A 27,961-nucleotide genomic window follows, 5' to 3' on the forward strand; every position below is an offset into this window, starting at 1 on the left:
ATTTTACTTTAATACAGAGCTGAAGGAAGGGTTGCACTTACTGTTAAGAAGACGGAAGTCTATAAATGGGTAGGAGCCACGGCGCTCGGAGAGAACCCCTGTTTGACCTCTCACCCGTGCATCTCCTGCAAAACACAAATTCCCCAGAGATGTCAGAAGGGGCAGCTGCCTTTCTCTGCTGTTTAGATCTAGATCTATTTTCTGTTCAAAGTGATGACGTTATGCTCCTCCAGTGGGAAAACTAAGGTCCAAAAAATCATCTCCCATGACATCCCTGGGTAATTGGGTAAAGCAGTATAGCTGGATCCTCTTATCAGAACAAAACACAACACCCCCCCCCACTTTTATTTCACAGCTCCTTGCCCAGTAAGTAGACATGCAGGAGTAGCACCGAGGTCTGTTTTTTCGCCCAGACAAGACCAGTTGGATTCTGACTGTCTGGCATTACTTACAAAAGGCTCACTGCCACAACTGACTTCCAAAGCTATGGGGCTGGTCTCAAAATCATGAGTTGATGAAAAAAATCAAAAAGAAAATATGAATATTTTTTTAAGGTGGCATTTTGTTTGTGCTTGTTTGACTGTTTGTGTTTGTTTTACTTTCTGCTCTTTGAGCACTCTGGAAAACATCAGCCGTCTCAAACACCGAAGCTTCTTTCTGTAAGTGAAACCTGATGTTCTCAGATAAGCATTACTCCAGTGCTTTAGGATTTATATTTAAATATGATAAAAGGACAACGTAATACTAAGAATATCACTGTGTAATTCACATTGATTATTTCCCAAATTAACATGTAATATTGATGAAATAGGCAAAACTTGTTTCAGAAGAAAAACGCTATTCAGGATAGTAAGAGTTAAAAATCTCTCTCCAAGTACATAGGAAGTAGTGGGAAGCAGATGTAATTTTTACATTTCCATAACCTTAAGTATCTTGTACTACAATGTAATAGTTTCTTTACAGGCAAATAACAAAACCAAAATATTAAAATTTCTAAAATAAGATTTTATAGGTTCAGATTACTCTAGTTCTTCACAATACCAGTCCCTCCTCTACAGAAGCATGGGCCACAGTGTTGAAAGCATACCCACTGCACTTCCTCAGACAGCTCACACTGTCGGACTCTCAAAATTTGCAATAAAATTACGAATTATTAGTTAGCTTCAGTTGTGCTTCCTCTGGGATATGAATATAGCATCTGACTAATCTAAACAAAGACAATTTAAGAATTTGGCTGCCAGTGCTAACTCTTGCTGCTTGTGTTTAAAAACAAGAAAACATCTTGCAGTGCAAAAGAAGGACCTAGTTAGATGCTGTTCTTTTTTTCTATCTAACGTTCACTTAAAATGTGCTTGCAATTATGTTTAAGGGAAGAAAGCCAAGTAGAACTATTAAGTTAAATATTCAAGGTGGAGAAAAACTTCCGTGCCCTCTAGGGGTCCTTAGAGGTATGAAAGACACAGAAGCGTGCACTCCAATTAAGAATATTTCAAACACTGTCACTTTTGATTATAAATATCAATCTATTTTCTCTCATCCTTACTTTCGCTTTGTTACTTTGAACACGTTTCCTCTACTCTGCTCCTGCTTGGTAACTGCTCGCTCTAAGGACCCAGTCCAAAAGAACTCAAGCTGTTGTTCACCCCAATTACCCCTCCTGATAGCAGGGGCAGGAGGTACAAACCTCTGCCTGCTCTTCAGCTGTTGCAGTTCAAAGGTATGGTAATAGCATGGGTCTACCTTCATCAGCAGCTTAAAATCATGTGCAACTTGTGGCAATGGTGGTATATACACCTATTCCCCCGCGCTCCTTCTGCTGAAGGGCAGAAGGGTGGAGCAAATAGCTGGAGAGTTTGTAAAACACCAAAGCAAGATTCATCAGCACCCACGAGTCAGAGCTCATAAGGCAGCACCTGGACTTAAAAGCATTGCTCTCTGCCACAGGTAGACCATCAGATTGGCTGACTCGTGCAGAAAGAGTAAGAATGGCAAGCATATGGTACGCGTTATATAAACTCCAAAAAATCAGACAGGCTTGAGCCTGTCACTAATACAAGCACCAGCAAATTAAGAATGGGTGTAAATTCAAGAGCATGCTTTGATCAAGGCTTTTGTTTTTCTGCATGCACCAATGAATTAACATGAAACTGCAAGTAATCCCTTGCAAGTAATCCCACTGATCAACATGTCACTCGTGACTAAATCAACAGACCCTTCACAAAAAAGAGAGAAATTCAAACTTCCAAAAATCTCTCACACACACACACACACACACACCCCTCCCACCAAGATGTAAGATACGGCAAGCTGGGAAAGATTGATTTTCTTCCTGGACATGACATAATGTATCTATCAGATCAAGAAAAGTACCACGGTACCACAGAACAACAAAATCATACAATGTTACGTATAAAGGTAATGCCCAACTCTGATCTTAATAGCATGACCCCAGATTTTGAGGAAGAGAACGCTAAAGATAGGTAGACAACTGCAATACAGAGGAAAACACAATATGGGTTTACCAAAAGTAGACCATGCAAGATAAAACTTGGTACTTACTTACAGCAAATAAAGTAGCTAATGATTAGACAACAGCAAAAAAAATCAACAGTGTAGTGCATTTCAATCATAAAGGCTTTATTAAACATATAAGGCAAGAGATAAGCACCAAAATTGAAGTGGGAAAAGACTGTAAATAAGAAGATAATGTGGTACATTGAAAGGAAACCTTGCTTGGTAACAGTTACTGCATGATCTTTAGAAGACTGATATTCAGAATGTTCTTAAAATTTTTATTGATGATCTTGACACAGAATTAGGAGAGCACAAGTGAGACAAAGCTGGAGATACCAGGTATATGCAGCTACAGCTATTAAATAAAGTTCACTGCTGCTGTCCCCTTCTCTGCCTCAACTGCTCTATGGCCAGTGCAGCTATGTGCAGCTATGTGCAGCTTCCACTTTCATTTTACTGGTAGTCTAGCTTCCACTCGTGGTGCTGCTGATGTCTCCTACAGAACTAAAGACTAACCAACTCGGACAGGTACGTACATTATTCAGGTAAAGTAATTCCAGAGGGAAATTAAGGGAGGTATTGATGCCATTAGTCAAAGTGCTTGGTGTAAGTTCAGCTGAAATACTGCCTCTGAGAAAGTTGAATTCCTCCTGGAAAAAATAAATAGAAGGACCTCTAGGAAGATGATCAGGGCACTAAAGAGCCATTTGTAAAAGGAAAATCAACCTGGAGTAATGCCCACCATTGATAGGGAGCAGAATGGGAAAAGAAGCATTTACGTGATGAGAAGAATATGATTCCAAAGGAGGAGATAAAAACAGTTGAAGCAGCTGATGGCATGGGCTTTATATACACAGAAAAATGGACTAAAATAGTTCAGGACTATGCATGACAATTGCTAAACTTGCTACCAGTTATATGTTCTTCAAACTAAGAAAATGTGACTGAGTTTTACTAAACCAGCAAAACCAAGGACTTGATGTCATGGAAAATTACTGATGATTCTGACTGGCTATTTGTGTTATTTCACATTTTTTACAGATAATGACATTCTGGGCTGTCTCTAGCACTATGAGAAACTATATGCACAATAAATCTGCATCCCTGCTGCCTTAGTAAAGGCCTCTAAAATCCTTATATTCAAGGATTATTAATTTTACCCTCAGGGAAGGCAAGTTTCTGATGAGTCAAAGATGTTATCAAGTAGCTCTACCTCATGAATCTGTTATTTCAAAATCCTTCGCCAGGTGCCACCTAGTCTCTTTCTACATCATTAGAAAAAGATTAGTTAGGAAGTAGTGGTGGGCTAAATCAACCACACCTGCCCTCCATGCTTTCTTGGCTTTTACTTGGAGAACATTTATATTCTTCCCTATTACTTTTAATTACCTCTAAGTACACTCAACAAAGATACTAAATATAGGGATTGCACCAGATGTACACCATACCGCATGACTTTTAATTTCCGAAAAGCAAGGGCTGTTCACTGCAACACACCAGACTTTTTTGGTTTCACAGAGGACTTTGAGGGCAACCTTGATCAGTCCACCAGACCTTTACATCTCCTCGCTCTCCACCTTAAAATTAAGCTGAACAATTGTTCTGACAATTTAGGCAATTAGCAGTTTTAGATAAATAATCCTTTTTGGAGTGAAAGGAAGGATTCTGTGGAAACAGGGCAGGAAATTTTGACAGCTCATTGTGTTCCCAAGTGAAACAAGCAGGGTGAAGGGAAATGGCAAGGGTAGGCTCTCCTTTGCTTCTCTGAGCTGAAGATGTGAGGCTGGAACATTCTGCAGCCACAAGCACGAAGGGCTGCACCCCTGCCAGAGCATACTTGCCATGAGAGCTTCCAGCAGGGACACATCACAGGGGCCACTAAACTCTTGATTTTTACTTTGTCCTTGTTAAAACAGATGAAAAACCCAAACCCAACAAACCAAAGCAACCTGCATTAGGTAACAGGAGCCTGTGGGGCACATGCTGTGACTGACATGCATGACAACCTATACACAGGAAAATCAGATACAGGGCAAGAACCACGGTACTGCTGCGGCCATAGCCTCAGCATGATTTCAAGATGGGCAGAAGGGTTAAAAAAAAAGGCAGCTCTTAGCTGCCTGTCACGTCTGGACGAAAGAGCCATCTGCACGGAGGAAAACAACTTCTCCAAGACTTGTGGGATTCAATTTCACTGAGCAAGCACAACAAATTAGAAGAGAAAACAGGGCTGTAGCTGTGACAAAACAACAGAGCAGCTTCATGCAGCAGAAGTTAGGACCAGCCACCAAATTACTGATTTTATTTAGTACACAGCTCCATGTGATAAGCCAGTAATACCACAGCAAATTCACAAGAGGCTACAAGTACTTATTCTGCTCAAGCTTTACAATTTTCACCCAAATAATTCTTAAACTGTTTTAGGACACATACTGCAGTGGTCCCTGGCTCCTTCACTACTTCTGTTATGAAAAGGCTTGGGATTTCTGAGATGAAAGAAAATGAGTTGCTGATGTTTTAAGCTTCATTCTGGTTTTGGCAGAAAGCTTTCAAAAAGAGGGAAGTGTTGCTGTGTAAAAGTTACCAAACTCAGATGAAAAGTTAGGCTAAAACCAAGTAGCACAATCACTGGAATTATTTTTAAAATTGTTGTTCATGGTGATTTGTGCTTGTTTGGATCATTTTCATTACGTTGTATTAGTGTTATAAAAGTTACTGTAAATTCTTGTCTGCAAGAAAGCATTTTATGCAGATTTCCTCATGCGCATAAGATCTTCAGTGAACACTTCCTCTGAACAGATGTGGCGAGACTGATGTTAGAGGTCACAAAGACAGGATGACTCTCCTTTCCAGCAGGAGAAAATGAGGCAGCCACCTCACTTCGTCTGTTTGTAAGCACTAAATTTTAAAACATGTAAATATTCTCAAACGAGGTTTTCTGTGCCGTATGATGCATGATTCTGTTATTTCTGAGAACAGACCTAAGGAGCTGCTAAGTAGTGATTTCATCCAATGTGTTTTGCAGTTTCATTCCACAATGCTCTGCAAAGGAAGGTAACTGTTGGTACTCCCGTTTTACAAAAAGGGGATAAAATGATGGTGTACACACCATAATTTGTTCTTGAGGGGACTTTTACACAGAAAATCATTTAATTTCCCCTGCAGTGGTCCTACCCCATGAATGATATTTTTTTTTTTTTTACCAAGCAATTACTTGAATTTCAGCTCTGAAAATTCCATCTCCAGACCAGAAGCCGTTGCAGATTAAACATTTCAGTCATCCTTTGTTTTCTTACAAAACTGTATTTTGGATGAATGGTGGTTCTTATGCTCAACATAAGCTTGCGGCACTGCCTGACCGTACCCACTAACTGTAATTTAATCCCTGCTCTCCTTTACCAGCCTATATCTGTATACCTGCTGCATATTAATCTCTCAAACAGTATTATCACCACTGCTTCTGCCAATCAGTAAAATGCAAGAACGAGGAGCTGAAAATCTGTTCATGAAACACTCTCAATGCTAAAAGTCTCCTGGTAAGTTTGCTTTCGCACTGATGCACAGCCTATCTGGACATACAGAGGAAGACACTAGGATCCACAGGCATGCCTTTAACAGCTGGTCCATTCTGACAAATGATCACCTAGAGTAAAGTTAAATTAATAATTTACAGACCCTCTTGAAATCCATCCTTAAACCATAGCAGATCACATCAGTAACTCCGGTGCAAAGATTCTGAACTGAAATGTCTTGAGGCAAAGCTATTTCAACATGCAGACTTTGGAAGAAGTGCTTTGGAGACAACTGAAATCCAGGAGGATGAGAAAACTGCAATAGACAAACAGGTAACAGCAGTCATCAGAAATTCAGATACTGAGGCAGTACATGCACTGCCTCTTTGCAGACTTGTTTGTTCTTGAATGAAGAAATGCAGAGCCTTCAAAACTAAGCAACTACCTTGGACCGAAAAAATGGTGAGAGTCGATTTGAGTAGATCATCCTGCATGTGCCAAAGAAGGTAGCATTGCAAAATGTCAGTGCATTATATTGCACTGAAAATGCCTTCCATTGTTTCTGAGTTTGATAATGCCTTAAGGTCATATGTATTTCATGTACTTATATGTGTAAGTCAGTGGAGAGGAGTGGTGTGCCTCCACCCAGTGACTAACTCTTAAAGGGACTGAATTGTCTTTCAGAGTTGCATGTTTTTGACTTTGACTGCAGATGGAGTCTAAGACACTTCTGTTCCTAAGTTAGCTGCCATCATTATGAGCACGGCCTACACAGGGGAAAAATCCGAGACCTCACCAGTGAGGATCGCATTCAGACAGCTGAGACCACATCAAACCACTTCTTTGGGCAACTTGTTCCAGTGCTTCACCACCCTCACAGTGAAGAACTTCTTCCTTATACCTAACCTGAACTTCACCTGTTTTAAGTTTAAACCCATTACCCCTCGTACACTACAGTCCCTGATGAAGAGTCCAGTATCCTTGTAGGCCTCCTTCAGATACTGAAAGGCTGCTATCTTGAGCGTCCCACTGCTGCTATGATCATGAATGGCAGCACTCTGGCTGACTTTAGGCTTATCTTACTGCTGCTGCTCAGCAGGGCTCAGGGTAGTAAAGAGGTCCCAGGGCACTTTGCTGGATCAGGAAATCAGACCTGCAGTGGACAGGATCCTCTTAGTAAACTGGATATTACTATTTCTAGTGCTAGTGCTAAGAACCACCTGTCTGTAGTCTGAAGTTTTTATACTGCATTATTGTTTGGGCTTTAGGCTTTTCCATCTCCAAATCTGATCACTGACATTCCAGGGAAAGCAGATATGAATATATATAGGGCACTTGATAATTCTTGTCTTTCTAACTGGTTAGATAGCTTGGAAATTACTCTGCATTAGAGGATGGGAGCTATGTTAGCAGAATAAGGTTCTTGCATGGCTATCATTGCTATTGTTCTACAGGCCTGCTGGAAAGTGGCAAAACTTAGTGGTTTTCATACGTATGGAATTGAATCTGAAATAACACTTTAAAAACTAAAGGATGCATCCTGAAATGTTAAGAGCTGTAATAAAAGTAATAACAGCTACAGCATGTTCTTAGCAACAGGTAATAGGTTGCATTACCATGGCAACTTTGAAGATAATATCTTACTGTCATGCTACTCCCATCCCTTTCCCAAACAAATTGCAGCATAAATAAACCCCATATTATTAGTTATTTAAATAGTACTTTTTGGATTCTTGTGTTCTGCTAGACTCCAAACTATTAAAATAAACACATATTTAATACCAAATTTCTAAGACTCGTATGCTTCCAATTCCATATACAAAGGTTTCCAAAATAGGTTTAATAAACTGAATTTCATTTTGTGTAAAAGTACAACAAATCTGTGATTTGTCCAAGACAAATACCAAAAAGAGGTATAGAGTTCAGATCTCTATGCATAGTATGTTAGGCCAACCTACTCCTCTTGCCAGAGCACAAAAGATATGGATTTTCTTCTCTCATAACTACACCAAGACCCTAAGTTATCTGAACCATAAATTACAACTTCTTAACTCTAATAACATTCTAGATACAGCTACTCTTTCAGAGACCTGTTTGCATCTGCCTATGTATTGCAACTTCAAACTGAATTCTCTCAAATGTCTACATCTTATTCTATTACAGGGATTTCTGATTTACGCATTATCAAAGCTTTAAATACTTCTACTGTGAGAACACAACTGGACTTGAATTCACTGGTGAGGGTTTTGCAGTTGAAGAACAGATTCTTCTTCTGCAGGAAGTTGAGGTACTTGCTAAGAACTTATTCAACTGTTTGCTTTATTGTCTACATTCTCATTTCTCACCTTCCTATAATATTTGTTAAGTAATATTTTTATTTAACTTTTACTTTTTTATTCTTCTATTTCCTCAAGAACAATTGCTTGCAAGTATATGCATTTTATAGGTTGCACTGACGAGTTACCTGAGCTACAAGGTATCATTCTCATTTTCGGCAGTCTTATGTAGACAAGCAGAAAGTGGTTGATAATACAATCCACGAGTAACTAATATAGCCACTGATTCAAATTTGATGTATTATAAGTACTTATTTTTTGCAAAATAACAACTGCTGTAATGACATAAATATTAATAGAAAAATGCTGACAATTTGAAAGTGACATAGAATAACAGGAGCTTGTTTTGGGGAAATGTTCAATAATTTGAGTTTAACATTTTTTATTTCTGGAGAGAAAGAGAGGGCATTCTTGGATTTAAAATACGGGATGGCAGTCATAAACCCTGAGCTCATTTCCTGGTTTCTTATGGAAGAAAATTGTTTCCTTTCCATGCCTCAGTTTTCCACTTCTGTGTTTTGTTTGTTCTATGTAGACAGAGAGTTCTCTAATGCAGGGCCTCAGCAGTTAAACAGCATTTTCTACCTGCTGTCCTGGTCATGGTTTCTACATTGCCACAATGCAAACATTAATTATCTCTTCTTTTCAAACCAGCAACAGTTTAAGTTAGACAACATTCAAAGAAAATGAATGCAGAGGGTCTTACTCATGCATTCAAACCAAAATTTGCTTTCAACTCTTAACAGGACATTTAAGAAAATTTCCCTCTATTTCCATTGCTTTGCTCATGAGATTTCTACACCTTCCTTTTGCAAGGGAACTACAAAAGATATGTGTTCAAAACTGTAAGCAGCAATATAGCAACTGCCATTATAGCAACACATCGCCCACTTCTGAAATGCTTAACATCAGCCAAACCCTAAAGTCTGTCAATAGTTTTTACAGAATGGCAATTCTGCCAGTGGGGGAGCTGAGTAGGAAAAGTGCAAGACTGTTGGTATTTGCTCCCTTCTCCTTTTGTGCTAGAATTGTGTGGCTGCCGTTCACCTCACATGAGGAGATTCATTCTCTGCTGATTCAGTCTGTCCCTCAGTATCTAGCACTTCTGTCTAGAGATCACAGGGTGCTCGCAAAACCCTTTAACATGCATCAGTACAGAGTCAACTTTAGAACTGAGATATGATAAAGTAAATGTCTTAATCTTGTGTGCATTAACCACTGAACAAGCCTTTCTCTTCAGTTTCTGCACACTCTTCACCTCCTCTTTTCCAACTCCCCTCCCCAATATATATATATATATATATATATATATATATATATATATATATATATATATATGTATGTATGTATTCCTAACTCTGGTGTGACCCTTCTTCCTCCGTTTTTCTTTAGCTCACTAGTGACTCAGCTTCCCTTCTACTCACTGCCTTCTCCTGAGACTGGAGTACTGAGTGGATTTGTAGCAGCAAACCCCGCAACGTTGGCCACTTACTCCTCCCAGTGGGGCTGCCCCAGGGGTCTTCATGGCTGGGAGTAAGCAATGAAAAGGGGAAGGAGGAGAAGGAAGTGATAAGTTTTGCCTTGTCAGGCACAAGAAAGTGTCTGTAGTATCTGTCAGGAGAATACTCGCCAGCTGAAGCTTTGCTCTGATGAAGAGCTTTATCTACATACGAGACTGAAGGCAGAGATGTTTGAGATTAATGATCTGACTTTTGCTTGTACATCGCATATTGCAATAAATTCCTTATTGTATGCAAAAGCAGTGTCAGTGGCAAATAGCTGGAAACCTTCTTTCTTATTGGTTTTAAATTGAGTTTAGTTTCTCCATGGAACTTTCAAATACTTCCATAAATCAGTGAATTTTTGAAAAACAAGGCAAGAGAACTTTGTCCAAAATAAGCACAGGTAACCTTAGCACTACTTGCTTATTCAAGATAAGTATTTCCTGAACTAGCCCACGTCTGATCATGTATACTTCTTCATTTTTCATTTAGAAAGTGAAGAAATTTCATTCATATATTATATATTTCATTCATGTATTTTCAGTTTTTCAATAGAAAATACTATTTTGATAAAAACTGCTTTTTTTTCTAAGAATGTTTTTCTCTTTAGACAAAAATAAAAATAGCGCATATATGTAATATAAATATTTGGATAGGAACATTTTTCATTTTGATGCTAGACACAGGCATAAAGTGGAAGCTGAGCTTGACTGTTCTACCACTTGGAAAATATTTTTCTCTTCCTGTTTTTTTACACTGTATTTTTCAAACAATACATTGGGTCTTAGGAAAAAAAAAATAAAGAAAATAAAAATCTAAAACCTTAGAAAAAGGTCGCATAAGAGAAAGTTCTGGATCACTCTCATGTTACTCAAACACTAGCCTCCTCTCTGTGCCCAGTTCACTGTCATGGCTCAGTTTCTTTAAACATTTACTGTCTGAAGTACAATGAAATAGCAGTTCACCTTCTTCATTCATGGCACATTCTTAAGACAGGTAAGCATGAGCTGGCTCCATGAATAATAATTAGCTGTATATTCCTGCAGTTACAAAACAGTTGATAAACACATTTATCAGTTGCTTGTCATTGGCAAAGACTGGCATTTCTCCAGAACCTGGTTTTACGCTTCCCCTCAGCTGAAACGATTGAGCCCTAACCAGGATGCGGAGCAGCAGCAGCAGGAGCAGCTGGCACTCGAGCTTCTTCCCCAGGAGATGTGCTGGCAACCATGGCTTCACTGAGCCCATCAAATGTGTAAGCTGCTGCCAGGTAGCCTTTGCCCGACTTGTTCTGGTGAATGTGCGGTTCTACCCCAGCTCCTTATTCCAGAAACTGCAAAACCTTAATAACCGAAATGGAGAGCACCTAGCAACATACGCAGAGAGGGTTAAACATAGCTCACTGTAACCAGAGCGCCTTTCAATGACACTTGACATCACCATCTTCTTTCCTCATCCCATAATTATGTACATTTAGTCTTGATTCCCATTTGACACTGAAGTTACAAATAGCAGTGTCACATAAGGCACCTGCACCAAACACTACCCTTTGGGAGCAAAGGCCAGGCATACCTGAAGGAAGGAAAACCCTGTCTTGCCCTGTAAACAGAAATGGATCATGCCTGACCCGTCACTGAAGAGAATGGACAGAGAAGGGAGGGAAAGAGCTTTTCTCCTTCCTCCTACTCTATACATCCTTCCACAAGAAGTAGGAAAAAAACCTGGATTTCAGAGAGAGAGCTATTTGCTGCTCAACCCTTGCATCAATATGTGTTTGTTTAATAATCTGGTTTAATAATCTTCCAAAACCACCATGAATGCACAGAAACATGAATCAACATTGTAAAAATCATACTGCTAATTAATCTGCTAACTGGCTTAACCCAGAAGTCTCCACTTATGAACCACCACTCTGGAGCTGCACCTACAAGCCAGGTCTACAATTTGGACCCACCACTGACATAAACCTTGCCAAAGCTGTATCTGTTTTGTCAGTGTCAAGAACACTGCTGAGGAGCATGTGCAGGAACCCCATGCACAAGGGAGCCAGAGAGGTAGCTTCCCAGGGATGCTGCTAGTACACAGCATGCTGGCATCGTACCCATCGTACCCATTCCAGAGGCCAAGACACCCTATCAGAACTTCCTATTTAATGTCTTCCAATTACTTCATCATTTAAGAAGTGTCACTAGTAAACACATTTAGTTGTGCTATTTACATTATATTTGAAAATCATAAAGACCTTTGCATTTTATCCTGGTTTTTTGTTAATACAGAAAAACAACAAACCAGCACCAAAATCAGTATGACTATTTCAAACTATTTTACATGAGAAGTGCCTGGTCCTCTCACTGACAGTGTATGCTGCAATGCTGCCCTTCTCCACAACCAGGGCTTAAAACAGAAGCCGTTGCTTTTGTCTCCTGTGTTTCAACATGGTCTTAAGGAATTCAAATAATTGCTAAAATATTTCAGAAAGAGGAAGAAACTGCAATTTAAAACTTCTAATACAACAAACAAACAGACTTTTTTTGGTAGAGGCAATATAATACCATTAATGCTTTTATAAATCCCAAAGGAACAATAAACTCTACAAATAATAATTTAATTTTGGTTTGTCTCAAAATTTACCTTAAAATTACAGCTTAACAACCCAGGAGTTCTGTCTTAAATACTCACTGAACAAATCCTTTTCTGAGCAATCCAACCCCTCAGGCTCCCCCTCAAACAGTACTTTAAAGGAGAAAGAGCAAGACAGTGCTTCAGTATTTGATCTTCACAACCCCCTGTAAATTCCAATAGAGAGTAACTCTGGCAGAGACTTTTTGGCATGTGCATGTGAAGGCATATAAAAAGTATTTCTCGACTCATCATACTCTTGTACAATTCATCCTAAGCAGGGATTTTCTTTTCTTTTTTTTTTTTTGGTGTGTTTGTTCTGGGAATTCCAAGACATAACACAGGAACAGCAGTTAAGATTGCTGCCTTTTTCTTTAAAACAGATTAGCTTGAATAAACACTGAGTATATCTTAAAGTAACTTCCAGAATAAACTTGGGCTTTTCCAAGATTCTACCTTAACAGTATATTCAGTAGCTGGTTACCAAATACAAATCAAGGACTCTATGAAAAATAACCTTAACTACTCAGACTTTACTTACAGATGTTATCTAAACCAAAGGTTCTGCAAATTAGTTTTGAATTTATTACAGAAAAACAATTCAGAAACTCTGCTAGAAAACTCTCAAGAACCTTCTCCCCCCAGATATCTGGCAGGGTCTCACTGAACCAGTGAAACACTTACCTAAACGCCTGAAAATTCTGAGAAAGTTAAATTTTGATTTGGTTCTACCCTGAAGAGAAAGTCCATGAAGATTTGTAAGTATCAGCTCCTCATTATCACATTACTGAAAAACGTCACAAAATTCTGTCTGCGGCTGGGAAACTGACTAATGTTTTGGACCAGGCTTTAATACCAGACGGGTATTACTGGGGAAAATGCTGTATACTCTGTTAGTTCCCACACAAGTGTAGCATAATCTAAACTGTACTCATGGATATTCAAATACAGATCCTAGATCAACTACATGGAGAAAAACATGGATTAAAATTCTAACGGCAAACAGAAGCTTGCTTGACATCCTAACAAAGGATGTATATTCCAGTTTACCTTAAAGTAAGCTTCCTGCTTTATTCCTCCCCAAAACCTAACAGCAGAGTAATTATCTCTCCAGAATGCAACAGGATCCATTACAGCAAGAAGGGATTATTACGGAGAAAAATAAATCACTTCATCCAGCATAATTCTGTGGGGCAAGTATACTGCAGCTGTGAGCTCATACTTCAAGTCTGTCATTTCAGCATGAGATCCTCCTATTCTCTCAATTTTTATGAAATAAAATGAAGAACAGTTTTTCCTAGATCTCAGGTATCAGACACTGGTGCGTTGAGTCCTTGTGCTGGCTCATACAGTTGCTGAGATCTAGTCTCATCTCCAGTTGTCTTAGCAGCCTTGGATGCAGATGCCTGCTGGGCAGGGAGATCTCATGTGCACAAGGGCTGGTGGAAGTGCTTACAAGCTGTTACTCCCCACAATACAGCTGAAGAGCCTGTCCTACTTTTTCACCTAAAAAGACAAAACTCATTTTCCTGAACTAATGTTCCATTTGTATATGAAAGGGGAAAATAATTTCAACTCTGCGGGAACAGGAATGAGGTTAACATCGGATTTCTAAAATGGAATATACGCAACCATTAGTAAAATGTAAGCCTTGCATCCACCCTCAGCACAATGAGACATGCAAAGGAAAAATACTGTATTATACACTTCTACCTCTTGGGATTCAGCAGATTCTGGCTACAGAATGTTTGTCCTTCAGATATGGACCCCCCTCCTCCCCCCCCCCCCCCCCCTTTTTTTTTTTGTAGGACTAGTCTGATGAGATACATGATGGAGAAACTGAACTGTGTTTTAGAAAATCACAGATTTTGGTAGGGTAGGAAATCATTGCTTTGAGCAGTACTTAGTCTAGCTGTTGTAAAAGGTATGAGAATACAAAATAAGCTTCTTAAAGCATAGGTATGTACACCAGACTAGTGCAGAGACTGTTGCTTGAGTTTTATCCACAAGTACTGGAATAAGGTACTGGAAAAGAAGCAACTTTGCCAATAACCTCTGTACCACTACTTACCATCATCAGAAAATGTGCATGTCACAAACAGAAATAGTAGCCATAGAGTACAAATGTTTTCTTTACACTACATTTAGGAGAGTGTTGAGGGAGTGGGGGGATATCAAAGGCAACTATTCTACAGCTTTCTGCACTGTTTAGTTCAAACCTGATTTTTTTTCTTTGAGATTTTATGGGCTAATTCTTACTGTATTTTCTGTTGAATTCAAATAGATTTATTAGCTCTCGTGAAATGTCACCTAATCAACAGCGGAGCACGTAGCGTTATGAGAACTTTCCTATAAATATTAATATTACATGCAGTAAAAATAAACATACTGAAAACCCCGTCCTACACTATAGCATTTCTTCAAATATCTTCAGATGATTTCACATCCTATTCCTTGCAGGGCAATATTGTCTCTGGCCAAAACAAGCTTACACATTTGATAGATTCTGAGAAGAAATTCTTTAACAAACAATCTTAACAGCAATAAATAGGACAGGTGTGAAATATATTCATTTTACTGAAAGCCATTCTGCACATCTGAGAAAGCTTCATCTCTATCCATTCTTCAGAGGCTTTTATTATTTAAACAGTACAATAAACTCTCAATAAGACCTTCTGTTTTTCTGTCACATTAATATGAATTCTTACTCTACTTAATGAATTTGAGGTTTTTTTCCCCTCCCAGTGTATTTTTTTTCAAAATAGCAGGCACTTAACATTTCAGATTTATCATAATTAATTTTATACCCAAAGACTGCCAATGACATGTTTGCTATTCTATTGCTTTTAAGAGGAAAAGTGAGTTTATATAAACTGCCCTATATCATCTGCCTGGCAACCTATCTGTTCCATCTGTGTGCAGTCCTTTAGTTTGGAAGTTCCTGCCTAATTGCTGCACACAAATGTTCTCCTGCTGTAGCTGTAGACACCACAGAGGCTCCTGCCATGTTAACCAGCTTAAAGATGTTCCTTTCCCTAATTCAAAAGTCTAAAAACCCTCATACACGGCAGAAACGCAAAGTCTCTACCTCCAAAGTCACATTTTCCTAAATGCAATGTTTCTTAATATCCCTTCTAGACGCTAAGTGGCATTTTCTTTGCCAGGAGACCCCCAGACAACTTGCCTGTTATTACTCTGCATTGTACAGCTCATAGTAGAGCTTTTCTATTATTATGTTAATTTGTCCCCCTACCATGAATCCATACTGCTCTGGGTATACATACCTAACATGTTACTAGTGTATCCATGTGAGTGAGAACTAGTCAATCTGCATGAATTTAATAGTGTTACATATACCTTTGCTCTCTTCCAGGAGGAAGAAGTTTCTACCCTTTAAGAGCACTGGTTAAACAAGCTTTGCAATGAGCTTTCTAACTTCTCTGTATGCTACTCTGTGAAGCTATCAGTCATCTTGATACACTTTCCTACTGCTTTTTCCCCCAGTCCAGACTCCTCAGGAAACATTTCCCTCCGTATCACTGGGAGACGGAATCGCATGCAGCAGCAGTCCTCGTGTTCTCAGATGCCTCCTTCCGTCCTCTCTAAAATGCACGTCTTATACTGGCACAACAACACATCTGTCTGGTTTTGCTTCATATAAAGAAGCACTTTTCATCCCTTTAACAGTTACTGAAACATTTTTTATTGGCTTGTCTTTTCCACGATAATTTACCAAGCCCCTACTCTTTTATTCTCTTCAGTATCTTCAGGACATAAATCCACTCCTCTCATAAACATAAATCCGTCCAATGGTTCTATAAATCTGTTACATACCACCAACTGTAGTAGCAAGTTCTTTGGTGAAAACTGCCTTTATTTCTCTGTTTGAAGAGGGACTCATAACCCATGTTACTTTTCCAGTATCTTTAATAACGTCTCATCTTCTCTTTCCTTTATGATTTCACCCTAAATATACTACAGCAAGGAAGGCCCAGTCAGCTCCCAACTTTATTAACAACTCAGTTGTACATGCCATCCACATTGTCTTGTCTTTTTCTTTTCACACTCATTTCCTGGCATGTGGTAATTCAGCCTAGCTTAGTGACAAAGATATTTAACCTCTCCTCATCCAAGCAGTGGTCCCCTTTTCAGATAGTTTTGAGAGACCACCACTGTATTATACTTGCCAGAGACTACTTTTCACTGATGCAGCCTGGGACAATGCCTGAAACACTCTTATGTCCTCCCACACAAGTCAGAAGACTCCAGCTTGAATTCAAGAAGAGGATGTCCACTGAGGCTGTGCAGTCTGCATCCTCAGAGGTTCCTAAGACCTGGCTGGCTAATGCCCTGAGCAACTCAGTCTGAGCTCACAGCTGAGCCTGCTTGGAGAAACGTGTGTGTTCTCGGTATTTTAACTCTATGTTGTGCCTCTGGGATTGTCTGAGAGCAGAGGATGGCAGAGTTGCAGGCAGCTCTGTGTGACTCTTTACCACTGCAGCTGTTCCTGCTTCTGGAAAGGAAAAAATGTCTTGCTTTAAACATTTAACAGGCTCTTCCTTCTCCACTTTGGGTGATTTAAAAATTACTTTCTTTCATGCATTTGTATATCCTGCATGTTATCTGGGAGTTCTGGTCCCATTGCTCATCCACATTCTCCAGGTCAGTGGCCCCGCTAATCATTCCTTCTACATCACATTTAATCCCACCAAATCTCATTTCTGCTGAAGATTTCAAGAGAGTTCATTTCTGAGATTAACCTATCAAGACAATCTCTGGTAGCAATGTTGATTTAATTTTCATCCTTGCTTTGGCAGGAAGCAGAACAACATCCTGTACATTACAAACCTCTCCTGCTGTAAGACGACATTTCGCTCCCTGAATTTCTTTTGGTGAAGCTGTTTTTCAAACTGTGCCCTCCTCCTCTGCTTGTCATTCCACGTGCAGGGGCAGCACAGACTGTCTGCAGGCTGAAGACAGACAAGGCAGGCGCACCACTGGGCACCATCTGATCCCGTGGAGGTCTGAGTTCAGGCAGCCATGTGTGACCTGTCATTGCTCTTCTCAACAAATATTCAACACCCCTCTTCTCCTCCACCACTGCTCATTTGTTTGTTTTCTGATCTTTCCCTGTACACTCCAGGTTCAGACAGTACCGAAAAATGCCTCTTCAATATTGATCCATCTGCATCAGGAATGGAACAGGCCAGAAGCCCTGCTAGAAATCTCACTTGAATGTTAATCTCTGTTCAGAGCCATTTAACGGTTAGGCTGCCAAATTCCTGAACAGAATATGGTTGTTATTAAAACCCTATCTTCTCATCTACAAGACTTTATGTGAAGTTCTGTAATTGCTAGTTTTGGGGGCACATTTCACACCACAATTTAGCCTCACGTTCTCCAAGCCAATGAACATTTCTCGTGGCTCTGTGAGGTGTTGGGCCTTCAACAACATGCAGGTGGTGGGTGGTGGTGTTCCAAGCTTCAGCCCCTGTTGCTCTCTAATTGTTCGGATTTTATTTATGTTTTGATTTTGTTGTAATTTTCCCACAGCCTGCTCTCATTAAACTGTTGAGGCACATGTAAAATCTTGCTATATAGGATGCATATATCTTGTTTCCCAGATCTCTCTCACCAAAAGAACAACTAGTCACCAGCACTACAAAGTTTTTGAGCAGCAGTTTCCGTAACCAACACAGCTACTGAAATTCACTACATATATTCACAAAAATAATTCAAATCTTGTGAGAAAAGTTCCTTCTCCTACTCGCTCATCTCAGTTGCATGACACCAGATCAATACTCTGTAACTGGAGCTATTCAGCTAGGCAGATTTATGCCAGTAATTTATAAGAGTTTGGAAAATATGACATTCTCAGGTTCCACTTGGATATTTGGCATCTTTCAGACAACATGCCATCATAAGACATTACACCATGCTTTGATCTGTGAAGTTTCCCATGCACTGAGTGATTTTTAGAATGCAATCACTTAAGAGCATATGATCTTTTTTTTTTTTTAACTCCCACAGTTAAAAATAAATGCTTTAAAACCCTGAAACAGATAATACGTGTGGTGTATCCAGTAGCAAGACCAGTAAAGACAAGCACATTAGTCTTATCATAAGCTACAAGTCAAAGACAATTCAAGATAGCAGCTGGAGAGAATGGTACTGAACTAATATGTATGTTACTCAGTTTGGCTAAGCCATTCTGCTCTTCTTATATCATCCAAAAGTTCCTGTCCCTCAACTGCCTCCAGTGTTTTACTGCTGCAAATACTTGCGTAGTAGCCATGATGAAAACTGCCTCATCTGAAAAGAAACAAAAGCAGTCTGGTACAGATTTGGTTGTCTCAACCACATCAGTTTCCCAATTATCATCAGCATTCCCAATTACTAGTATACCAATTATCACGGCATGAGCACAGCGATGAGAACAGTGAAGTGAACATCACCATGAGAAACACTTACATGGCAATTCTGCCCAGGAGTAAAACCCAAGTACTTCGTCTTTGGTTTTGGTTTGGTTTTTGTTGTCTGGGGTTTTTTTTAAACCACAGGATAAATCACACACATTAATTATTCTAATGGCAAACTATCACCGCATGGCAACTATCTAGGACTTCTCTAAAGACTATATTAGCAAAGCAACAAGTGGCAAAGTTTCCCATGAATTAAATCAGACTGGTATGGCATCGGTATACTATTCAGCCAGGTACCTAAACAATAGGAAGAAAAGCAAAGCACAAAGAGAAATTAAATGTGAATATGTATTTACACATATTTAAAATAACCCCGTATTTAAGTATATAAATATATATTTAAACACATTTTAAAGATTTTTAAGATGTGATGCCTCCCAGCAGAGAATTGATGAGGTAGTCAAAATAGTTTCAGTGTAAATTTTTTTATCAAGAGAAACAAAGGTTTAAACAATGCATATATTTCAGGAACATGCTCCTTTCCCCAAATTTTATTTTACAGTGTGATTCTCAGATGAAAAGAAGACTGAAATCCAGAAAATAAACTGTCCTCTCACTCTCATTTACACTTCTATTCACTTTGAGGATAAACTGAAATAAAACACATATGCCATGACCCTGTTATGTCTTCAAGAAACACTGAAAAATTTTTATGTGAGTAGCGATTAAGATCATAAAATATGCACTTTTTCCAACTAGTATTGTTAGGGGTTGCTTTCCTTCACAAAGCCTTCTACAAATGGTGAGATGGATCCTAGCCAGTCCTAAGTACAGGATGAAGCCAGCCTTTTCCAGTTACTGCAAGCAGGGCATGAATGTATCTACGCTCAGTTCATTCTCATGTAGCTGTTAAATATCAAATCTATTTCACAGATGGGAAACTGATGCTGGAAACTGAAACTAACTACTGAGAATCCAAGGTTTTTAAACCATCAAGTCTTAAGTCCTTTATGTCAAACATTGCTCATCCTTTATCTATATATTAATTAAAAGATTTAGTTTTAACTAAGGTGTTTCAATCTCCAAGAGACTTCTGTGCTTCAGGACAAAGGTGAAGAACAGGATAGCACTTCAGGTTCTCAGTATCCATTATCCCTGCAACAAGCAGGTAACTGATGTGTTCGGGAGATTGCAACAGACGAACAAATGAAAATCATCAAGAGCCCCAAATGTGATTTCTTTTAAAGTAAATTAATACTGAAATTGAAAAAGGCTCTGTATTTATACTCAGGTCACTAGTGACCCTACAACATAACTCTTAAGTTTCCATACCACAAAATGTCACTACAACCAACACAGCAAAGTGCAGGGCTGGACCTGAGTCTTGGGGTTTTTCTAAGGCATGGGCAGCTCCTGGTTCTGGGCTCAAGTCCACAAACGGGCAGAGTAACTGCCTAGTGCCACTTTCTTTTCCCACTTAGATGCTACAAAAGGTGAGCCTAATTGCAAGTGCAATCGAAGCTTTCCATCTATCAGGTCAATGCACACTGCCCTACAGTGATTTCTCACAATCTGTAAGGTAGAGGCAGGAGGCGAGTGGCATTAAATGAAACCCACTCATTACTAAGGGAAGTAAGTGCTGATACAGACAACTGAAAAATCAGATGAAAATTAACAGAACAGCCAGAAGGAAATGGCATTATGTCCTTGAAGTAAGAGAGCATTCAAACAGCATCTATTCCATCTTCATAAACTATGGATAATTATCTCTCACTAGCGTTTTGAATTTCAAATTACCAAAATTCACCAAACCTTCTCAGGCCTCAGTATAAATACCACCGTAGAAATAGGATGGCTTTCCTCTGTTAGGAAGGTATTAGTCCTGAGGAGGTCACATTGCTAAGTAAGAAGTCACTTTGAAAAAGAACTTGCATGTTGGCTGAGGCAAGACAACAGACAACAGTCAGTATATAAATCACAAAGTTACCAACTGTGCAAAACAAAAGTGTACATGCACATCCAAAATATGTAGCAGGCGCACAATTACTGCAGTACAGATGGGTGCTCTAAAAGATGTAAATGCAAACAAAACACCCCGCTGCCTAGAACATGATGTTCTTGAGCATGTCATGGTTAGTGTGACATCTTTGAAAATATCTCATTTGTTAGGTACAAAAGATGATATGTAATTACTTCTTCACAGCTCTGCAGTAGGTCCAACATCCTTCCTCCTTTGTGAGAAAAATCTATTACAGTCGGCTCTGAGCCTCCATAATTGTTCTCCATTAGTAATGATTTACATGATAGTACAGCTGTCACTGAATGTCAAGGTAATTTCCCAGTTTTCTTTCTTTGAATCCTTTTAGAAATTCTAGTTTAAAAGAGTACTTACTGTAAACATGTTCTAACAGAGGAGACTACTGAAGAGAAGGACATGAGACAGTAATTCTGAAATATCCTGTCATTGCAGAATTGACATTAATCAGTTCTAGCTATGAAGACTTTACATTTCTTTTTGCACCCAAGGAAACATTGTGAGGAGTGAAGAATTCAATTTTCTTATCTGACAGCGGCACCAGGACTGGGTAGTACAATCTGTCACTCCGCTTGGAAAGTCAGTTACATGTTTTTAACTCAGGTGGCTTCAGTGCTTCTCAAAAAAAAAAAAAAACAAGTTTATTTTCATAAAAGGCACTTCTGAGGATTACATGCCAAAACTGGCTTTAAGGTCTGCAGACCTGAAAAAACGCCAGAAAAAGAACAGGCCATAAGTTACCTCCAATTCCCAGCTGCAAGCCTGGAGAAGAAGCAGGCACTGGAAATGTATGTAGGCTGCCTCCCACACCAGTCCTGCTGTCGGACGAGTGAGGCACGCTGGTCCATGACATGGTAAGCTGGCAGAGCAGCATGGAGCTATAACATCCTGGCTGTACACATGCCTGTGAGACACCAAACACCAAGAAGGTGTAGCATAAGCATCCTCTCATCAAAAGGAACTGTTCTAGATTACATGGGATAGACCTGAACTTGGTGGGTACAAGTACCCAAGCTGCAGGTACAGCTTCTTGGTGGGTGTGACTGATGCAGCTGATTATGGCAGTGTTTGCAAGATTTGTTAAGAGGGTCTTCTCAAACCCTTGTGGCCCAAGTTATGTTCTGCATTTCTTATTGACAAATGTAGTCAAAAGAGAGCACTGGCTTCTAATGAGGAAGATTAAGATTCTGAAAGAAACACACAGGACAGTGCTCTATAATGACATTTAGATATGGAAACTGAACAGTTTGGAAAATCATAAAAGGCAGGAAGGATGTATTGGCTGACACAATTGGACCACTGCTTTTAAAATTGTTCCTAAAGCAAATTTATACCTTGGCTGATTTTTTTAGTATGGGTGGTTCTTTCACTTACACTTATTAAAGATTGTTCAGGAACTACTTCTGAAAGCATAAGTGAACTTAAAAAGGAGTAAGATCCACTGGAAATCTGCCCTGGGCAGATTTGGTTTCATTTTGTACAATCCATCTTTCTTCCTAACACAAGACCCATTGATTATCACTATGGAGGAAATCTGCTTTCCTTTAAAAAGTAATTAAGAATAAGTTGGTTTGTGTTCACTTCTCCATGTCATAAAACAACCGCTAACATTTACGCTACTGGGGGAACTTCTGAGGGAGATCAGGAGGGAGTTTCAAGGGCTCTGCTGGCCCAGAGGATGACAGTGTCTGTTATTTCTGAGTATTGCACTGTGGATGAGGACTGAGTCGTGCAGACAGAGCTAAAAGGGAACAGCTGCATCCACCACTGACCATGCTGTGACTGAACAGAGCAATTCACTCCTAACGGCTCCATGCTGTCCATAATGACCTATCTAGAGTAGCACATCCTACTTGGAAAAAATAATTATCTGTCAAGCAGCAATTTTCCCAATAAAAATAAAGAAGCAGTTCTTGGAGGTTTCAAACTTCATCAAACACTGTTCTTCCCTAACCCAAGTAAGTGGGGAACATAGTGTGATACTATTCTGTGAAGAGGACAGAGACCAAGAGAGAAGTAGGTGCCTACAACTGTTTTAAGCTGTAAATCATTACAGAGTTTATTTATTTATTTTTAAACACACTCAAAGCAACCCACAAAAAATAAAAACCAAAAACCACCAACTTGGTAGAGATGTTTCCTTAATGTTTTAGCACATGGGAGGAGAGCACTTTTTATCCAGGTTTGGGGAACTATCCAAAATCGTGGTCAATGGTTACATACATTAAGTATTTAGGAGAGACATCACAATCATACTTGAACTGCTAACAATCACTTCCTGAGAAGTTAAGTGATAGACAGACATAATTCTGGTGACAGCAAATTTCATTTTGTTCTTTCTTCTATTTTCTCCTATTTTATTTTTTAACATCACACCCAAGGAAGGACAGTTGCACAGGTCAAGAGATAAAAGCATTGGCCAATCGGCAAACCTTCAGATCCTGTGAGCTTTACCAAAATTATTTTCACCAAAATCCTTAAAAAAAAAAAACAACAAACACTTTGTAAACTCTTAGGCAGAAGTGGGGCAAGTCACTTAGGGCCCATCCAGGCACACTAGCTATGTAGTGTGTTGGGTCCCACTGAGTGTTGGATCCTGCTTCACCAGCTTCTCCTCCAGGACTCAGGTAGGAGAAGGATGAAGGAGTGAGAAGGACTGTTCCCTTTCCTTGCAACTGCAACAGGGAGGGATTGGGGTAAGCAGCACAAGCTGTATTGGTTTGGCCACTGCATGGTTTGTTTATGCTTTCAGAGCTGCTAGGCACTGGCAGTGGGGCAGGAGGGCAGGCTCAGGGCCAGGCCTGCCATGCATGTTGCATCTGGGAGTACAAGAATGTTCCAGGCTGCTCTTACTCTGACAATATAAGAAATAAAGGCAGCTTTGGGAAGGGAGTGGACTTAGAAGCTAAGAGGTAGGTTTCTCTTGTGCATCTGATTCATGCCTTGTATAGCCACCAAGGTAAAAGCCCCCATGGACTCATCCCAGCCTCCCAATTAAACCTCTGAGGATGTCAATTTGGGGAACAGAGAAACTTCCAATCACAGCCCCTACATTACCCTGTGCTCTCCCAGCCCGTTTCTCCACATGCCCATCTGCTTCTCCCAGAACTTCCGCCCCTCTGCATGGCCTGACAAGTCCCACCAGCCATTCTCAGCCTTCCTTGTCCTAGCTCGGCCGCCACCAAAGGCAAGGACAGAATATGCATTCCTGTGTCTTTGTCCCTGGAGTGGCCAAATCCAGTTTTGCTTTCTCCATCAAGAAACCCTGAGCTGGCTCTAGGTCAAACTAACCTCAGTGAGTGTAGCAGAACCTAAAGGCTGAGAGAAACATACTTCCCTATCTCAAACACTTAAATGTAAGCATTTGCATGTGAGCTACCTGTCTCAGCTCCCACTACAGTCAAAGCCATCAGGCAGTGTAGTCTAGAGAAGTACTGACTCAGTTTCCACTGGCTACAGCTGGAACTTAGGTCCCTAATTTCAATACCTTGAAGCGCCTTAACTTGGAGCTGAATCACTGACCCCTAGTGACCAAGAACAAAATTCCCTAGAAGGACTAAAACTCCAGGACAAGCTGTATAGAAAGGAGATAGCTACATTAAATGCTGAGGATAGTTAGAATAACATGGAAAATTCTACTAGATTCACCTTATTTTTTGTGGAAGTGACACAATGAAATATTTTCAAATGCTATCTGACACAAAGCTAATTGGATTTAAAAGTTACTAGTTCAACAGTACCAAGGGAAAAAGAGACATATAAATAAATTTTCAGCAGAAACATATTTTCTGGCTATTCCCCAAGAACACTCTAGCTTTCACTATGCTTTCTCACTGTAAATTCATACTTTCCCAGTCTTAATTCAGGAAAACTAAATTCACACTAAAAAAAATCAGGAAAACTAAAAATTCATACTAAAACATTCGCTTTTCATAGCAAGTTATGTTTAAACCCCACTAACTACACTAAACCCCTAGCAACCAACTACTAACAGTACACAACTATGCTTTGTGAAGTCAAAACTCAGAAACCAGTCATGACCACAGTAATTATACAATAATTGTGGTCAGATTCATTGAGCTACAAAGTATGGTGACCATATCTGAATATTTACTAACTTACAGCTTACCACAGTTCATTAACCACCATCTCATATGCAATATGTTAGATGCTTTCAGGCTGTACAAACACACTGCAAGACAGGGAAACATCCTTTGCCAACTTGCCTAAATCTATAAATCTTTGCTATCTGAAACTAGCAAGTAATAATTAAAAGCCTCCTCTTATCTTTCCAAATTCAGTCCCACAATGTAAATGTAAAAATCACCACTGCTGTGAAGTCTCTCATACTCCTGTTTCACTGCACCCACACAGCAGCTATATGCAACAAGAGAAAATGAGGATTTTCAACAGTGAGGAAGTAAAAAAAGGATTTTTGAAATGTGAGTGGGGGGAAACTGCAGTTTGAATCAGTATGACAGTTTATTCAGCTAACTGGGGAATGCTATGACTGCCTAGTTGATGTTCAGTGCATTTTCATATACAGATGAAGTTCTTGTTTAATTGAATTAGTGCTAGAATGAGCAGCTTTCACTGCTGGATGTATGGTTTTCCTTTAATTTCTTGCCTTTAGGTGAACTAGGCTAATGGAGAGGCAACACTTTTGGTCTTGGCAGAGTTACAAAAAAAGTTAAATCACATTTTGGCTGGATTGGAAATACTAAGGGAATAACAGTATTTCTGTTCAATTTCCACTGGATTTTTGGTAAAGAACTTTAATGGGCTACGATAAAATTAAACAAACCTATCGTTTTCAGGACAGGAGTAAAATTAGTTTGAGACATTTCCCTGAGAGCACACAAATTAACATCTATGGCTTTGACTATTCCACACATGTAAGGTCGACTGCTAGGACAGACCACTGATTTTGGTCCAAAACCTGTCAATAATCACATAAACAGGCCTTGTATGATTCACAGCCTTCATGTCCTCAAAATAATATTGGCGTAACACTTCTTTGCAGGCTTTTGTGTAAGCATACATTTCAACTAGTGTGGGGCAAACCTGGAAACTGTAGGGGAAATAATTGCTAGGAAAAAAACAAAACCCAAAGAAAACTATCTTCCAAGTCTCAGAAGACACTGTTCTCAATGTGTGGGTTATCTATCTGTCTTTTGGGGTATCTCCCCCTACAATTTCTAAGAAGTGGGTCTAAAATAAGAAACATAGGGACAGAAGATATCTCAGCCATGGGCGGGCCTGCAACAGGAAGCTGCATTTTAATACAAATTTTGCACAAGCACCTCTTGTGACAGCAACCAATTGTATTACTCTACTTTTCCACATTTTTCTGAATGTCTGTAACAGCAAAGGCAGTTTTTAAAAAGTGCTGACGTACAGACATGTCATCTCCGGTTGATTACAATGACTAGCATCTCTGCTATTTGTAATTCTGAATCAAGAAATTTCTGTGGAACTAGTAAGTGAATGAACTAAAGTACTTTAACTCATGAGTATTTTTATCACATATTTCATTCTCTACATTGTTCAACCAAGACAAGAGAAAATAAGACACAACTGTAAGGAAGGAAAGCTTGAGCTGTTATTTGACTATTTTCTGTGACTCTCAGCTTTACACTTCCAAGAACTCTACGGAAAGGATGAGTATATTCTCATCACTGCTGAAAAGAGATATGGGTGCATGCTGTGCTCTTCTGGAGAGATTTTTTTACTCTTTCTGCTTTTGTTTTAAATCTAAAGCAAATTCTACGCTTAGTAGATACCTATGACCACTTATCATTATTTTCTGAAGTTTGTGGCTTAGTGACAAAACCTCTCATTGGAAGGAGGAGGATTTTCCCTCATCAGGATGTTTTTCCACTTCTGGCCTCCTGTATTTCCTTCATTCACCTGCCTGTCTTTTCAAGGAAGATGTATAAAGTTAAAAATATACAGCACCAGCATTCCTTCTTTCTGCAGTTTATTTAGTGCTGCCAGCCACCGCTGTGCATGAACTCTGCACCCCAGTATTAGCAGCATGCTGGAGCCCATGGGGTACCACATGAGAGGTTTCTTCTAGCCAACAAGTGTAAACATGTACTTACTGCACAGGTGACAAAGTTTTTGGCAGCTCAGGCATGATTAAAATCTCCAAGACCCTGGATTGTGCCTCTTTTTAAGCAGAAGGAAAATGGGGGGTAAATACAGCAAATTCACGCTTACCATTTAGCAACAGCTTTTCTTTCTCCATGATTTCAGTTTTTGTAATCTTCCTGTCAAAAGTTGTTTATTTCATACACAGGCACTGCTGCACAAAGCCCTTCTAATCTGCCCTTGCCGCCTCCTCCTGTGCTACAATACAATAAGAGGTAATTTTCTTTCCTTATTTTTGTGTAATTTATTAACGTGAAGGACGTGTACTTTTCATTTAAAGCCTTCTTTATGCAAGTCTGAAATACCATGTCTTAGATATAAGCATTAGCTATTTATTAGACATAAACAAAAGTACTGTCAAACCTGACACTCAAACCAAAAAATTCTCCTTTCCCTAACACTTCTCTGTTCTACAAACTACCATATTATTTTCTGTACTGAGATTCTGACCATGAAAGACTGTTCTCGTTGGTAAACACAGTGTAAGCTTCCAACTCTATTAGCATCCAGCACATCTGCTTGCCTAAAAGATTTCCTTTTGCAGTTTTCATTAAACACAGAATCATGCAGTGAGGTGAAACAGATTTAGAAATATAATGTTCATGTTTTCAGGCTGGGTATATCACCCAGAGCATGATGAGATGTTACAACTGCACTTTCAGCATTTCAGGACAGAAATAAGAGTTAACTGGATCAGACTGGCTCTCTCATGCACCTAGGCACACTTTGGAGATGCTCTGAAACTGGCTTTCTCTGGCTTTTCCTTACTAAGAGTTGCTACCTGCAGCCAGTCATGGTAAGTTGTTGGACACTTAGGAAACAACAAAAATCATCTTGCTGGGACAGAACTAAAGAATGCAGCCTAAGG

At 39.5% G+C, this 27,961-nt stretch overlaps 1 protein-coding gene and 1 long non-coding RNA gene across 8 annotated transcripts in view; one reads left to right on the top strand and one right to left on the bottom strand.

Moving 5' to 3' along the window:
- The window catches only part of PDE7B (phosphodiesterase 7B), a 174,711-nt gene that overhangs the window by 37,642 nt on the left and 109,108 nt on the right, over nt 1-27,961 (bottom strand). For 6 of the 7 annotated variants that reach the window (XM_065680808.1, XM_065680807.1, XM_065680804.1 and 3 more), the window contains one exon: nt 42-125. In XM_065680808.1, coding sequence (XP_065536880.1) covers nt 42-125 — 84 coding nt within the window. Of the gene's footprint in view, nt 1-41; nt 126-21,681; nt 21,845-27,961 lie in introns of all 7 variants that reach the window. The other variant, XM_065680802.1, reaches the window with a different exon arrangement.
- LOC136015192 (uncharacterized) lies at nt 3,009-10,138 on the top strand. The gene is made up of 3 exons (XR_010613098.1): nt 3,009-3,042; nt 8,190-8,313; nt 9,755-10,138. It is a non-coding gene; the product is annotated as an uncharacterized LOC136015192 (long non-coding RNA).

Source organism: Lathamus discolor, chromosome 5 (assembly GCF_037157495.1).
Source record: "Lathamus discolor isolate bLatDis1 chromosome 5, bLatDis1.hap1, whole genome shotgun sequence".
Taxonomy (NCBI): Eukaryota; Metazoa; Chordata; class Aves; order Psittaciformes; family Psittacidae; genus Lathamus; species Lathamus discolor.